Source organism: Hesperophylax consimilis, chromosome 8 (assembly GCF_061612785.1).
Source record: "Hesperophylax consimilis isolate HC1 chromosome 8, BYU_Hcon_1.0, whole genome shotgun sequence".
In the NCBI taxonomy this organism is placed as follows: Eukaryota; Metazoa; Arthropoda; class Insecta; order Trichoptera; family Limnephilidae; genus Hesperophylax; species Hesperophylax consimilis.
Window position 1 is genome coordinate 38041931 of NC_142843.1, and position 13470 is coordinate 38055400.

General features: G+C 36.7%; 1 protein-coding gene across 6 annotated transcripts in view; it reads left to right on the forward strand.

The window, feature by feature from the left end:
• LOC149422014 (uncharacterized) overlaps nucleotides 1-13470 on the forward strand; it is a 292284-nt gene that overhangs the window by 145030 nt on the left and 133784 nt on the right. For all 6 annotated transcript variants that reach the window (XM_089634224.1, XM_089634225.1, XM_089634228.1 and 3 more), the window contains 5 exons: nucleotides 3301-3405; nucleotides 5418-7781; nucleotides 8281-8431; nucleotides 9940-10198; nucleotides 10924-11109. In XM_089634224.1, coding sequence (XP_089490350.1) covers nucleotides 3301-3405; nucleotides 5418-7781; nucleotides 8281-8431; nucleotides 9940-10198; nucleotides 10924-11109 — 3065 coding nt within the window. The remainder of the gene's footprint in view (nucleotides 1-3300; nucleotides 3406-5417; nucleotides 7782-8280; nucleotides 8432-9939; nucleotides 10199-10923; nucleotides 11110-13470) is intronic.

The window sequence follows — 13470 nt, forward strand, 5'->3', positions numbered from 1 at the left end:
GGCCATGCAACTTATCGGGTAACATTTAGAATCGGGCCGCTAACAATAACACTCCTAAAACCATAACAGAAAAGGGGTTCGTAAGTAAGAGATTGTGAACTTTAAAGCAGTTTTTAGAGGCCTGATACTTTATTTTTTTCTGGGCCTATAAAAAGACTTAAAGAAAAAAAAAACAACCGATTATTTCAAAGGCGTGATTTTTTCTATTTGCAGTATTTAATTATAACATCGAAAATATTTCTAAGCAATCAAATTTACAAACCAAAAACATATGATTTAGTATTACTTCGCGCAAATGGGTTAAATACACTTCAAATGATTGGGACTTTTACACAAATTGTTTGCGCATGCCAGTCGCTGTCGTATGGACGCCGCACAATGAACCGTGTTTTTTGCGCAAAATTTTACACAAACTGACTGCACATGCAAGTCGCTGCTTGTAGACAAACCTTTACTGCACATTTTTCAGTGCCTGTACTAAAATAATTTCCAGATATGGTTGCCGATAGGGAAAAAATCAGATACTGCCTGCCACAATCTGCAGTAGTAAAACGTGCCGGTATAATATTATGTCCGAATTGATAATAAAAGCTTCCACGAATTCACTGCAAAATTACTGACATTTATCAATGCCGGTTATTGTCCGCATGGTTGCCGATATCGATTAAAAAAAACCGTATATTACAATTTGCAGTATTGCAACATGCCGATATCGTTATGCCCGCTAGCATATTTCTATCGGGAAGAATTATTACTGGCGGGATAGATGTCTGATATTTGCATGAATAATTAATTATTCTATTTCGTAATTTCCCTTGTTTTCCTAATGTTAATGTGAAGTGATACCGCATCTAAATGTCGGAAAAACACGACATATTTGAATACACCAAACGAAAAAAGCCCCGTTGGTGTCAGTACTTACCTATCCGCCAAAAGATAAGCAACGCCCGAAAATTGCCTGCTGTGCTTTCCTAAACTAGGTCTAATATTTTGGGGTAAAATAATTTTCTTTTGTCGATTTTACTAACTACGTTCTCGCATGATTTTAATAAGCCTATGTATGTAAGCTGTACATTTTAATCTCTGGGGACAAAATAGCTGGCTTAGCAGTGCAAGTAGATATATTTTTTGTCACGCCGCGGCTCGGCTATAGGTTACTCATGAGTAGGGTGTTTGTAAATTTACTATATTATCCTAAAATGCTAAAAAATATGTACTGGCATACTGGCATAATGGTATTCACATTGTTATGTTTTAACTTTCAATCTCTAGACTTCATATAATCCAATTCATTCGAATAAATGGGTAGTATTTTGGTAATGATTTGAGATTTTCACGGCTAAAAGTATTAACGTGACCATTTTTTGGTTTATTAAGCCGTGTTGCGCTTCCTCCGTCTTTAGACAACGTTTTGGGCAGCGTTACAGTGTCCATCGTCGGGGCAGATGTGTAGATTGTGGTGAAGAGTGTGTTTATGCATGTAAAAGCCATACCGTGTTGAGCGCGTTTATCCTCTTAGGGACGGTATATCAAACATTGGCGTTGGTTGGCTACACGTTGAAACGCCGGTTAAAGAAGGGGGAAGCGCAACACGGCATAATAACCCTATTAATCACTAATCACAATATTATGTATTTTTTACAATTATTTTGCGAAATCGATAGGCACTTTAGAAATGCTCTGTATCCACTTGGGCGATTGGTACATTTATCATATTATATAATTAAAACCATTCCTCAAAATATTAATATGGAAACATATAAACTGCTTACTGTGGTTTAAAGCCAATGAATCCACCTAGATTTCAACGTTTATTCCAAATTTTTAGGTTCTATAAATTTGGCATACTATGGTAAACGATCGCTCAAAACGTTTTTGCAAAATTGGTTATAATATGCCAAAAATCGCTCGAGTGGGTATTATTATCCCACTCCGTTATTTTTCTTTGCACTTGTCAGCTCCGAGCGGGAAGTAATTCTTGCGGCTTTCAGCTTTTAGTATCATGTTATATACACACCATCACGAGTTAAGTCTCCCATATTTGAATCGAGATTGCTTTCGAGCCTGAGCTACGTCCCTTTACATTTGAATACTGGACTCTGTGCTCAAACTTCAACGTTCCACATTTGAATACTGGGTTTTGAACCGGAACATTGCGCCTTCCATATTTGAATGCGGCTTTCGCGCCGGAACACCATGGTCTCTTTTGACTTGAATGCAGCTTTCGCGTCGGAACATCATCTCTTTTGAGTTCTCGAGCATTGAATATTGCATGTCTTCAGCGTTGAATGGGGCTGTGCCGGATTTGTACCGGATGCTAGAAATGGCGAACATTTCACTTGGAGGAGACGTTCTAGTTTCTAGAGTATAATATTATCTTTCAGGGATCTCTTTCACGTAATGTAGACTGAAACTAGGACAGATTTTGTAAGAAATTAAAATAATTCATCGGATTTTTTTTCGTAATATTTTGCGTTATTTATGGACGTAGATTATTTTACGGCAAATGATAAAATCTCGGTCTACTGGATAGCGTAAATATGCAAAGTGTCATTTTCGTTGTGGGATAGGTAGATATCGTTAACGTTTACAGCCTTTAAAGTTGGTAATCGACAATATATTTATTATGATGTGACAGTCGACACTACCCGATAGTCGATACTACCCGTGTTGCCCATATTATTGACCTACAACCTGACACCCTTCGTGGTTGGGTGGTTACATTCCTCGGCTACGAATTGGGAGATCGCCATTTCAAATCCAGGTGTGCACAAGTAAATTTTATTTGATCAATTTGTGTTATTTCACAATAATTTTTCAATTTTAAATACGGTGATACACAAGTAAATTTTATTTGATCAATTTGTGTTATTTCACAATAATTTTTCAATTTTAAATACGGTGATACAATCCAATATTGAATTGAGTTTTTATATGGACAAAACTACTTATTCGTATTCACATTCCGTGTGTGCAGGCGCAAACAAACTATTAAGTTTATCAATTTATACCGCTTAATAACATATTTCTTATAAGTTTAAAAAAAAGTTATTTTTGGAGATAATATCTGGTTCCATGATAACTCAACACATTGATATAAAGTCATTAGAAGTGACGAAAACACTAAGCTATAAACTTAACTTACGAAACCTATTTAATTTAGTTTTTGTTTCATCGCTTTTTGAAGGTGTGTTGAATTGTCATTGTGTTGAGTTGTCTGGTTACACATTTAACTAGGTACCTATTCAAGGCTTATTTTTTTTTAAATATCTTTAATAATTTTATTTCTTCTTCTTCCAGATACCCTCGAGGTCAGCTCGGTCCTGGCCCGCGCGAACCTGCTGCAGCAAGAGGGGACCCTCGGAGCTATGTGGCTGCTGGATCAGCCCAATCTCTCTCACCAAGGTACGTTCCCTCCACCCTTCTGTTGTTTTGTTACCCTGGTATTTCTGACATTTGATCTTGCCGACTGATCTATGAAACCAACACCACAGTTAAGGTTAAACGTAACTTTCGTTCTAAGCTGCGCGTCCATAGATGGCGTTAATCTAATTATTTTATTAAAATAAACTTTTCAAGTTATGCCTTACAATATTAACCCCTCCAGCGTTTGAGGGTCATATATGACCGGGCGTACATATTTTATAAAATTATTTTTTTCTGTCATGCGGAAAAACATAATTTTTTTGTCGTTAAAAATTCTTTCCAGTTTGCCTCAAATATTTATACTGGAATCCATTAATAAAATCCTAAATAGCAAAAATGAATAATTCTTATTTCGCGCCGCTATCGTAACAATCGGTTTAACTTTAAAAATTATTACTTATTTTTTATTACATGAACGAGATAAAAGTGAAGGTACAGTTTTCTTACAAATTCTCCATACAAAACGAATGTGTTTTCGAAATATCGAGTTTCTCAATTTTTCTATGATTGGAGTAAAAAATTAAGTAAAAATGTGGTTATCGTTTTTGACAACATTTTTCACTTTGATATTAAAATTTTATTATTTATAAATAGTGATTTATATTTTAAATGCATACACTGGAAAGATAATTTTATCTAATTTCTATAACTTTTTTATTTTGTGGAAAATTAAAAAATAAGATGTATATAGCGCATTTGAAATACACAGAAAAAAATTGCAAACTGAACAAATGTGATGAAAGTACTGAAGGGTTAAGACGAATAGTATTATGAATATGAATAAATAGTTCTCAGTTCTATGAAGAAAGGTATAAAAATACAGTATTGTATCGGTGATTCAATCCAATATTGTATTTGTATGCCTTTCCCCATTCTAAAACAATATCCTCTACATTCATAAATACAAAACACTAGAAATAACAACTATCACATATATTAGAAACACTAAATCTCAGGGTCAAAAACATATCCAACAAGCAACTACAAATACAACATTTGAGCAAAAACATATCCAACAAGCAACTACAAATACAACATTTGAGCAAAAACATGTCCAACAAGCAACTACAAATACAACATTTGAGCAAAAACATATCCAATAAGCAACTACAAATACAACATTTGAACAAAAACATATCCAACAAATACAACATTTGGGTTTGAGCTTGGTACTAAATTCTACAACAAAATCCCACTCTCATTCAAAACTCACAACAATATTATAAAAATTAAATCTCAAATAAAAAGCTGGATACAAAACCGGTCGCAAACAAATAATTTGTCTTAGTATTTTAAAGCCTTACTTGCTAAAAGTGTATTTTAATAAAATAATTAAATGAACGCCATCTATGAACGCGTAGATAATAACGAACATTCCTTGTACATTTAAAATATTTCGGGAGAATTTATTTATTTTGGTTACAAGTTTCTTTGCTACAACTGCTGTAGAGACATTTTTGTAATTTCCATCAATCTTAACATAGTTAAAAATACTGATTTTGGTGGTGTGTATCTGTCTCTGTGCCTGTGACTCTAGAACTGGGATTTGATTTGTAAAATTGGAACTAATTGTGGGAACGATTCAGATAATAATTTTAATAAAGTAGGTACCAAATTTATTTTATTAATTAATAATTCTGTATTTGAATGTGTATTTCTTTTGTTTCAATTTTTGACAGATTTCATAATTTTCAAGATTAGTAACGATGTTCATTCAAAAGGTAAATTTCTGATCATCTCTAAAATTAACAACGCTTGTTTTTGAATGGCAATAATCCTTAGGCAATTTTTGTTTTTATAAATATTTTCAGCTTCACAAATCCAATAATTATAATATCCCATGTGTTTTTCAAACAATCAACAACAAAAGGCCTGGAGCAGCGGTAGTTATGTATAAAATATCAAATTCCTCAAATAAATTCAAATTGTGCATTTTTTCGTAAGAACGAAGAATTTTCAATATAATTGATTTGTTTTTGTTTTCTTTTCAGAATGTGAAAAACTGGTGTGTTTTCGTTACTACGGTGGCCAGCCCCTCGAATGCCTCGCCCATTCTAACAACTTCCCCCTCAGCGGCCTAGAAGGCTATTCCCGAGTAGGCCTCAACCGGCTAGACTCGTCTCCCCTCAAGAGGTCAAATGATAGGAGCTCCTCAGAATCTATGGATAACTTGTGCTTCGAAGACTGCATCGATATTAACGACCTCAGCAAGAATGTGGACAAGTGCTCAATTAGTGAAATTTTCAAAGAAAGTGATAAGTTCAAGAACCCGCTTGCGGATAGTGTAAACCTCGGACATAATGGTTTGCAGAATACTCAAAGTGATATTGATTTTAAATCTCTAAGTTGTGTTAGTAAGGACTCTGATGAATGTTCCAAATCTGTGATAAATGAACAAACGAATAAATCGTCTGACAAATCGCCAAATATAGAATCTCTAGATCAAGAAATTGCCGCCACCTCGTCGGGAGTGAAAAAAAAGTGTCTCCCACTCTCTAACATCGATGGTCAAATTTTAAACGGTGCTAAGAAGAAAGTAAAAATGAACGGAGCACTGATCTCTCCCGGGTCGGAGTACTACAAGATCTGGTCCCCCAAGAATCCCTGTAAAATAATGAAGTTTGTATATGATAGTGAGAATATAGTTAATTTAGCAAATATGGAGGAGTCGGCTCCGCCCCTTCCTCCGCGGCTGGTTCATCGGCCGCTGGAACGCTCGCACGCCATATCGCCTCCGCAAATATTCCGCCACCAGAAGCCAAAGAAAATGAGCAAACCTGAAGACACATTCAATTTTGAGCTTATCGATATTGATGAACAATTTTTTACGAATCACAATGACATGGCGAACGGGTCAGACTTTATACCCGGAGAATTTTTTATGAAAAATACTCATGTGATGCCTCTTCCTTCTTCCCTGGATCCCTTCACACACTCCCTGGAACAAGCAGCTCCCCTTGCAACTCCTGAGACAGACGGAAGCCTGGGAGGGGATTCCACCTCCACACATTTCTCTCACAAGCTTCTCTCAAACAAGCGCTCACTGGACATGCCATTCGACTTCAATTCTCCGCTTAAATCTAAATCAATGCTTAAAAAGAATATTGGAGTAGATAATTACATTTCAACAGTTTTTACAAAAAAGATGGACAAGCCGGATCTATCGAATGAAACTCCTAAACATGAGGTCAAAAATAGTGGTAATTTTAGTGAAGTTCAAAATGTTACTCCCAACCATCTCAAGTCCCAAGAGAGAGCTCAGACCAACTTCTTGGAAAATATAAGCCACCATCCTGAATTTGAAGATGAAAACAGAAATCAGATCGAGATCAAACAGATATCCGCTATCAAAGGCCACAAGCCTTTGTCCAGGCAAACTTCCAATACATCTTGTAAGACCTCCAACACAACTGGAAATCTTGCTGGAGATTCTATTTGTTTGGGGGAATTGGCCAAAGATGGACCTTCTACATCTTTTGCTGGAAACATAGATAATTCAATAGTCAACGGAGGAGGAAATGAATGTATGAACTCTTTACTCGACCAACCACACAGCTCATCATACTCTCCAATGAATTATGCTGATGCTGTTAGCAATGGTCTCTCCTTTAGTGTTAATTCCCCACATTTACCATCACATTCCTCTTTAGCAAGGGTGGCTTCAAATGGCCTTCCAAAACCCGGGATACTTGACAATGGCACACCCAAACACAGTGTGCTGAGCAGGAGTAATCTAGATGCTAGCAATAAGGCCGAAGGCAGTCCTGTCATGAGACCCCATCCTAAAGCTTTGGCCAGGGTCGCCGGTCACGCCTTGCAATGTCCCCCAACACCGACACATCACGCAAGACGTAACAGACCCCTCCCCCCTCCAGACATAATGAGACCACCCGGACTAAAAGCAAATCAACCAGAGTTCGTGGCATCTCCAGAGATAAAGCATGCCGATATAAGGCCTCTGGACACCACGTTCAACGAGTTGCGGCCAGTAACAGACTTAAGAATACCGGAGTGTATGACGGAGCTGCGAACCTCGGAAATAAGATCACCAAACATGGACTTTAGGACGCTGGGAGACTTTGTGTTGGACAGAAGAGCTCCGGACGTCAGATCAAATGAACTGTCGTCTGTCAGCGTAGACATGAGAGTGAGAGAATCTAGGTCAAATAATTTAAGTAGAAATGAGTCAAATGAATCCTCTAGTAATAATTTGCCACTACCATTAAGACACTTAGCCAGTACAAGACTTCCTTCTATACCGGAGCGAATCAACCGACATATTCCTCTAACGGCGGATGTTGCAGCCACTTCTCAAGGGAGAAGTTATACAGAATGTGATGAACCTCTGCCTCCGTGTAAGTACCTAATTCATACATAACTTTTATTTTATTTAGGTATGTATGGTTAGTAATATTATTGTTTGTTTTCTTTTCTTTTGATTTAAATAACCTAATGCTGCTATAACTCTCAAGTGGTGTTTTCACGCTAATAATTTCCCTGTTTGAACCAATTGTAATTGCTGTTGTTTAGTTCTGTTTTCGAATGGAACACATTCGTGTAAGTCCAGGCACATATTTCGCCGCAACTGAAGTTGTTTATGTTGTATATAATATTGCCAGGATTAAATTATTACAAGAATGTACGTATTCCAATTTCCTTGCAAAATAAATCTTCCTTTTATGTTGTTTTCATAAAACTGTCTGAATATTGTGGTAATACACATTTTACACAAGAAAACTGCCAAAATTACACAAAATGTTGGTAATTCTCATTTTTTAGGTTTCAGGAGAATTAAAAAACAAATTTTCCATGACATTTTTCACTATACTAACCTAACTTTCTTATTTGTGGTAGCTTGGGAAGCCCGCCTGGACAGCCATGGCCGGCTGTTCTACATCGACCACATCAACCGAACCACCACCTGGTCGCGACCCTCTCCCTCGGTCAGCATCCTCCGGCCCCGCCAGTCCAGCAATGAGCTGCAGCGGAGGCAGCTTGACAGACGGTAAGCCTATTATTATTTGTTATAATCATTTATGAATATATTTATGTGAGACACAAAGCGAAAAAATTGGATCCACTTAGTTGGAGGACTAGTACCTCCAACTCTCTAATCCACTAATTTAGCTGATCTACAACCATCGTCTGTAGTTTACATGGGATAAATCAAAATAAAAGACGAAAACTTCCCCTCTCGGTCACCCTCACCACTCTCGCTCATAAATCAACTTCCATAGATTGATAACTTCGGACTTTTTGTATGAAACAAATTTGTCCTAAAAAACCATAGATATGCCAATATATAGACACTAAAATTCTCATTCGGAGCCTACTTATTATAGTATACACCAATTAAAAACTTTCAAAGTTTATTCCATAGATTTTCAGAGTTTTTCAATGGTGGATATAGTTAGGCAAACATATGACGTCACAATATTTCGGTTCTAATTTCCGATCGGAGTTATACCCCCTGCTCTCGCTCCTCATAGGGAAACCCACTTAGATGGGATATTATATTAAGTCGGCATATTATCTGTATTTGCCTGTATGTTCTTTTTCCAATGTTGGAAATCTGCTGCATCCACTTTATTGTTCAAGCAAGCCTTAGTCCTTCCGCTCATGGGGCAACTGAAACTAAACTGAAACTAGTTGGCAACTGCCGGTTGCAAACTGGTTGGCAATCGAGCTTTTCTCACGGCGCAATTCAAGTTTACAATTTAAAAAATTATCTAAGCTTCTTTAACCATAGAATGAAGAAGAATAATTCAGCTGTCATCTGTCACTATCATATTGCCTTGAAAAATGTCAAAATCAAGTGACGATGAAGCCGCCATTATTTTTATCTTCTTTTCTTGCATAATCAGGAAGCCTATAGTCATAAATAACCTGAACAAATTTAATGTTTTCCTGCTCGGACATATCGTAATCTCACAACTCTTCAGGTATGAACAAATCGCAAATTTTTTAAAAATGTGCAGGCTGAGTTGCTAGTGACAGGTTGCGTCGCCGTTGAAAACTGGTTTTTGGTAAGTTGCGCCGTCTGCGGACCGCCATTGAAATACACAGGATAGCAACTTGAGTTGCCAACTGGTTTTTTTTTAATTGCTCCGTGAGCAGATGGACTTACTTTGACTAGGTGGCTAACTTTGACTGAGCTTTTCAATATTATTGTACCTACCTGCCTGAAGAAAGTTTGAAAAAAGAATTGCTCATGTGTCATTTCTTTGGATAAATTGTATAATTCCTTATTTGAAATAAAAATGTTACGTAAAATAATTATATGATTTATAATTAATAGGTATTTAAGTAACTGCTTAAACATCTTATTATTTCAGAAGAAATTTTAGTTTTTATTTATTAAATAAAAGACAGTTAGAAACATACTTTTTTGGACGTGAGGTCTACAAACTGTTTATAGAACTTCTAGTACTACTAGAAGTAATTTTTTTAACAATTTTAAAATTTATAGTCGTTATCAAAGATCTCTTTTTAAAATATTTTTTGTTATTCTAGGTACCAGAGTATCCGCCGCACCATCACCTCCCGCCAGTTCGAGTGTACGGATGACCCCTCCACGTCCTCGCCGCCCCCACCCTGCCCGCCCCCTCCGCCCCCCGTGCTGGCCCCTGCCCCCCTCAACCCGCAGCCCATGGCCCCCCTGGCACCCCAGATCCCCGCCCTGCCCCCTCACCCGCTAGAGCCCCGCCTGCCGCATCCCGCCGTCACTCTGCTCTGCAGGCCGGATTTCTACTCTATACTGCATATGGACCAGGTTAGAATGAAATTACACACAATCATTCCTGCTTTAAAGTATTTATGGATAATTTTAGCATCATGCAATAAAGTATTTATTGAATTCTTGTCAGATATGGACATCTGTTGTCTTATTTTGAAACCAAAATGGTTCGCATCTCGGATATGCAGGCTTGAGTCCTCGCTACCGTTTGTTTACAATTCAAAATAATTTCTCTTGATTTTTTTTATGAATATTTATGGCCACCCTCATACAATAAATAATACTGTCATCAATACAGGACAATGTTGTCATTGGATATAATAAATTCATTAATACTTTTGTAAATCCATGAATAATCAAGCACCTATAAATAATAATATTGCCAATACTAGAAATATTAACAAATTGTAGTTTAATCATTGAAGACAATATTAGTGACTCTCAAATGAAATTTTGAAACAGGAATTGAACCCAGGACCTGGTCTTTGCCGTGACTTTGCTCTCAATTTTCAATTCCTTGATGCGAACAAATCTTTTTCTGATTTTTCTTTTTCAATTTTTCATTTGAGAGTAGCTGATATTATCTTCAGTTATTAAATATTACAATTTGGGTTTTACTCATTAAGTTATTCCGAAAATATTGTATAGGTTTTTTTTTACATTTGCTTTATCAGAATATTCTATTCATTCTGATTTCGAAGGTCCCAATCTAGGTACTATGTATAATACTATGGATATTAATTTAATATTGTAATTTTCAGGATGCCCTATCCTTGTACAACCGCAACAGCACCCTAAAGCACATGATATCAAAAATACGGAGAGACGCTTCCTCCTTCGACCGATACCAGCACAACCGGGACCTGGTCACCCTCGTCAACATCTTCTCCGACAGCACCAGAGAACTGCCCGAAAACTGGGAAACTAAGTTCGATAGGAATGGAAAGGTAACATTACTGAAATTACAAAATGAACTTTTTTATTACAGATATTCTTCTATTTTAAATCATATTAATATGCAACAACTCTGCATGGTTTCTTCCTTCTCTTTTTATTAACTTAAGTTATTTATTTAAAATATGTATTATAAAATAAAGTCAATATCCGCGTCTGTCTGTTTGTGCGCTTAGTTCTTCTAAACTACACAACGGATTTTGATAGGATTTTCAGTATCATTTAGATAATTTCTTCCGGAAATCTACATATATGAAACGTGCATATTATATTTATAGAAAGTAGAGAAAAGTCAATGTTTTATAATCAAGACGTAAAAATATATTTTCGGGCACTACATTGCTAACGCTGGCTAAACCTCATGAGATGTATCAAAATAATGTACAGGGTTCTCCAATAAGAGGTGTTATTTTGAATAGCCCACTATTTCGGTAGATGTTACTTTTGAAGCTGTCAATTTTTGACATTTGACAAGTAGAAACTATGCCATTAATAAAAATGGAACGATACACGCTTCAACAACGCATTGAAATTATTAAAATTCACTTGAGTGAATCAAATGCAAATCATCTTGAGTGATGAGGCCCATTTCCACCTCGGTGGCTTCATCAACAAGCAAAATTGTCGCATCTGGGGCTCGGAAAACCCAAGAGTTATTGTTGAAAAGCCTCTCTATCCTTAACGTGTGACTGTTTGGTGCGGTTTATGGTGCGGCGGAGTCATTGGACCTTACTTTTTCGAAAATGAGGCTGGAGCAACAGTTACGGTGAATGGATTGCGCTATCGGAGGTGATTAATGATTTTTTATGGCCGGAATTGGATGGTATTTATCTGGGCAACGTTTACTTTCAACAAGACGGCGCTACGTGCCACACAAGCAACGAAACCATTGATCTTTTACGATTGAATATCAAAAAAACACCTCTTATTGGAAAACCCTGTACTATGGAATTGTGTATCTTAAAAAGACCTACAGAAAAGTCCGTGATAATATATGTCTATCCCATAAGAATAACCCCCAACAATGCCGGGTACACGTCAGCTAGTTTATTTATAGAGCGGAGACGGTTTGCAAATAGTTCCCGTGAGCACTTAGGCCATGGCCCCGTTATGCTATCTTCCATTTTACCTCATTCCTTTAACAGTCACCCGGTCCCTTTTATCTGTTTTAAAGTACACCAGTAGGCCAGTGCAATTAGCGCCAAAAAGGGGGTCGCGATCGTAATTATTCCGATAGTCCCAATTTCTTTTTATAAACTGGTCCCCTGATGTAAAATCTGAGTTTCCGACCTTGGCGCACCTGTGCTCGCGCCGCCATTTTGAAAAAACCAGCCGAAATCGCGCCAAAATCTAGTTTTTCCCAAATATCTCATTTCCAATGCAAATTTCGGCTAAAGTAGCTTAACAAGTATAGTAGAACATAAAATTACCTACAACCTACAATCGTGAATCGCTAATTGCACTGGACTCAGGGTTGTCATTGTATATGTGGCTATGTCTTCTGGTTCCACACTGTGTCTTCCCATGTCTCATCCGTCCTCTCCAATCTTCCTCGGTTTTCTAATAAACTTGAGTTAAATATACATATATTTATTAAACAGTCGACATCGTGAACATGTGCGAGACCATTGTTATGACTGTGCTCGGCGCTGGAGCATGTGTGTGTCCTCTAATACCGTTCACCCTGGAATCTTTTTAAAACTGTATTAAGGACAAAATCAGAATCCCTTGAGCTAATGTTACTGTATATCCTACTTTTTTTTTTATTTCATAAATGTATCCTCTATGGAATGTCAAAAATCACAAATATCTATGGCTTTGCAAAAAAATTAATATTTGAGTTTTCAAAGTAATATAAAGTAATTATATTATTATTAACACATTTTTATTGTTATTTTTCGTGTAGCTTTATATAAAAATAATAAAGCCATTCTACATATATATTTGTGTTATTTTTTGATAAAGTTCCTACTTCAAACAGCACGGTGCTACATGAGGATACTACTTTTAGATATATAGTATTTGTTTTGATGGAGTCAATGCACTATTCATGAAATTATGACGACAAACTGCTGAAAACACTGTTCTGATGTTGAAAAAATCCCTCTTATAATACCTTACTAGACTAATTGTCTATTTGAGATTGGTTATCAATTAATAACATCAAGATCCCTCATCGCTCAAATAATATAATATGGAAGTACGTAATCACTCACGTCATATTTGACATTTGTTACTGCTAGCGCCTCAGCGTCTAAAAAGGGAACTATTCTGCGGCTTACCAATGCTTGAACGGCCGATTTAGCCCATTTTGAGCTAGAAATGTTCCACATAGCGAGGATACGAACCAATTG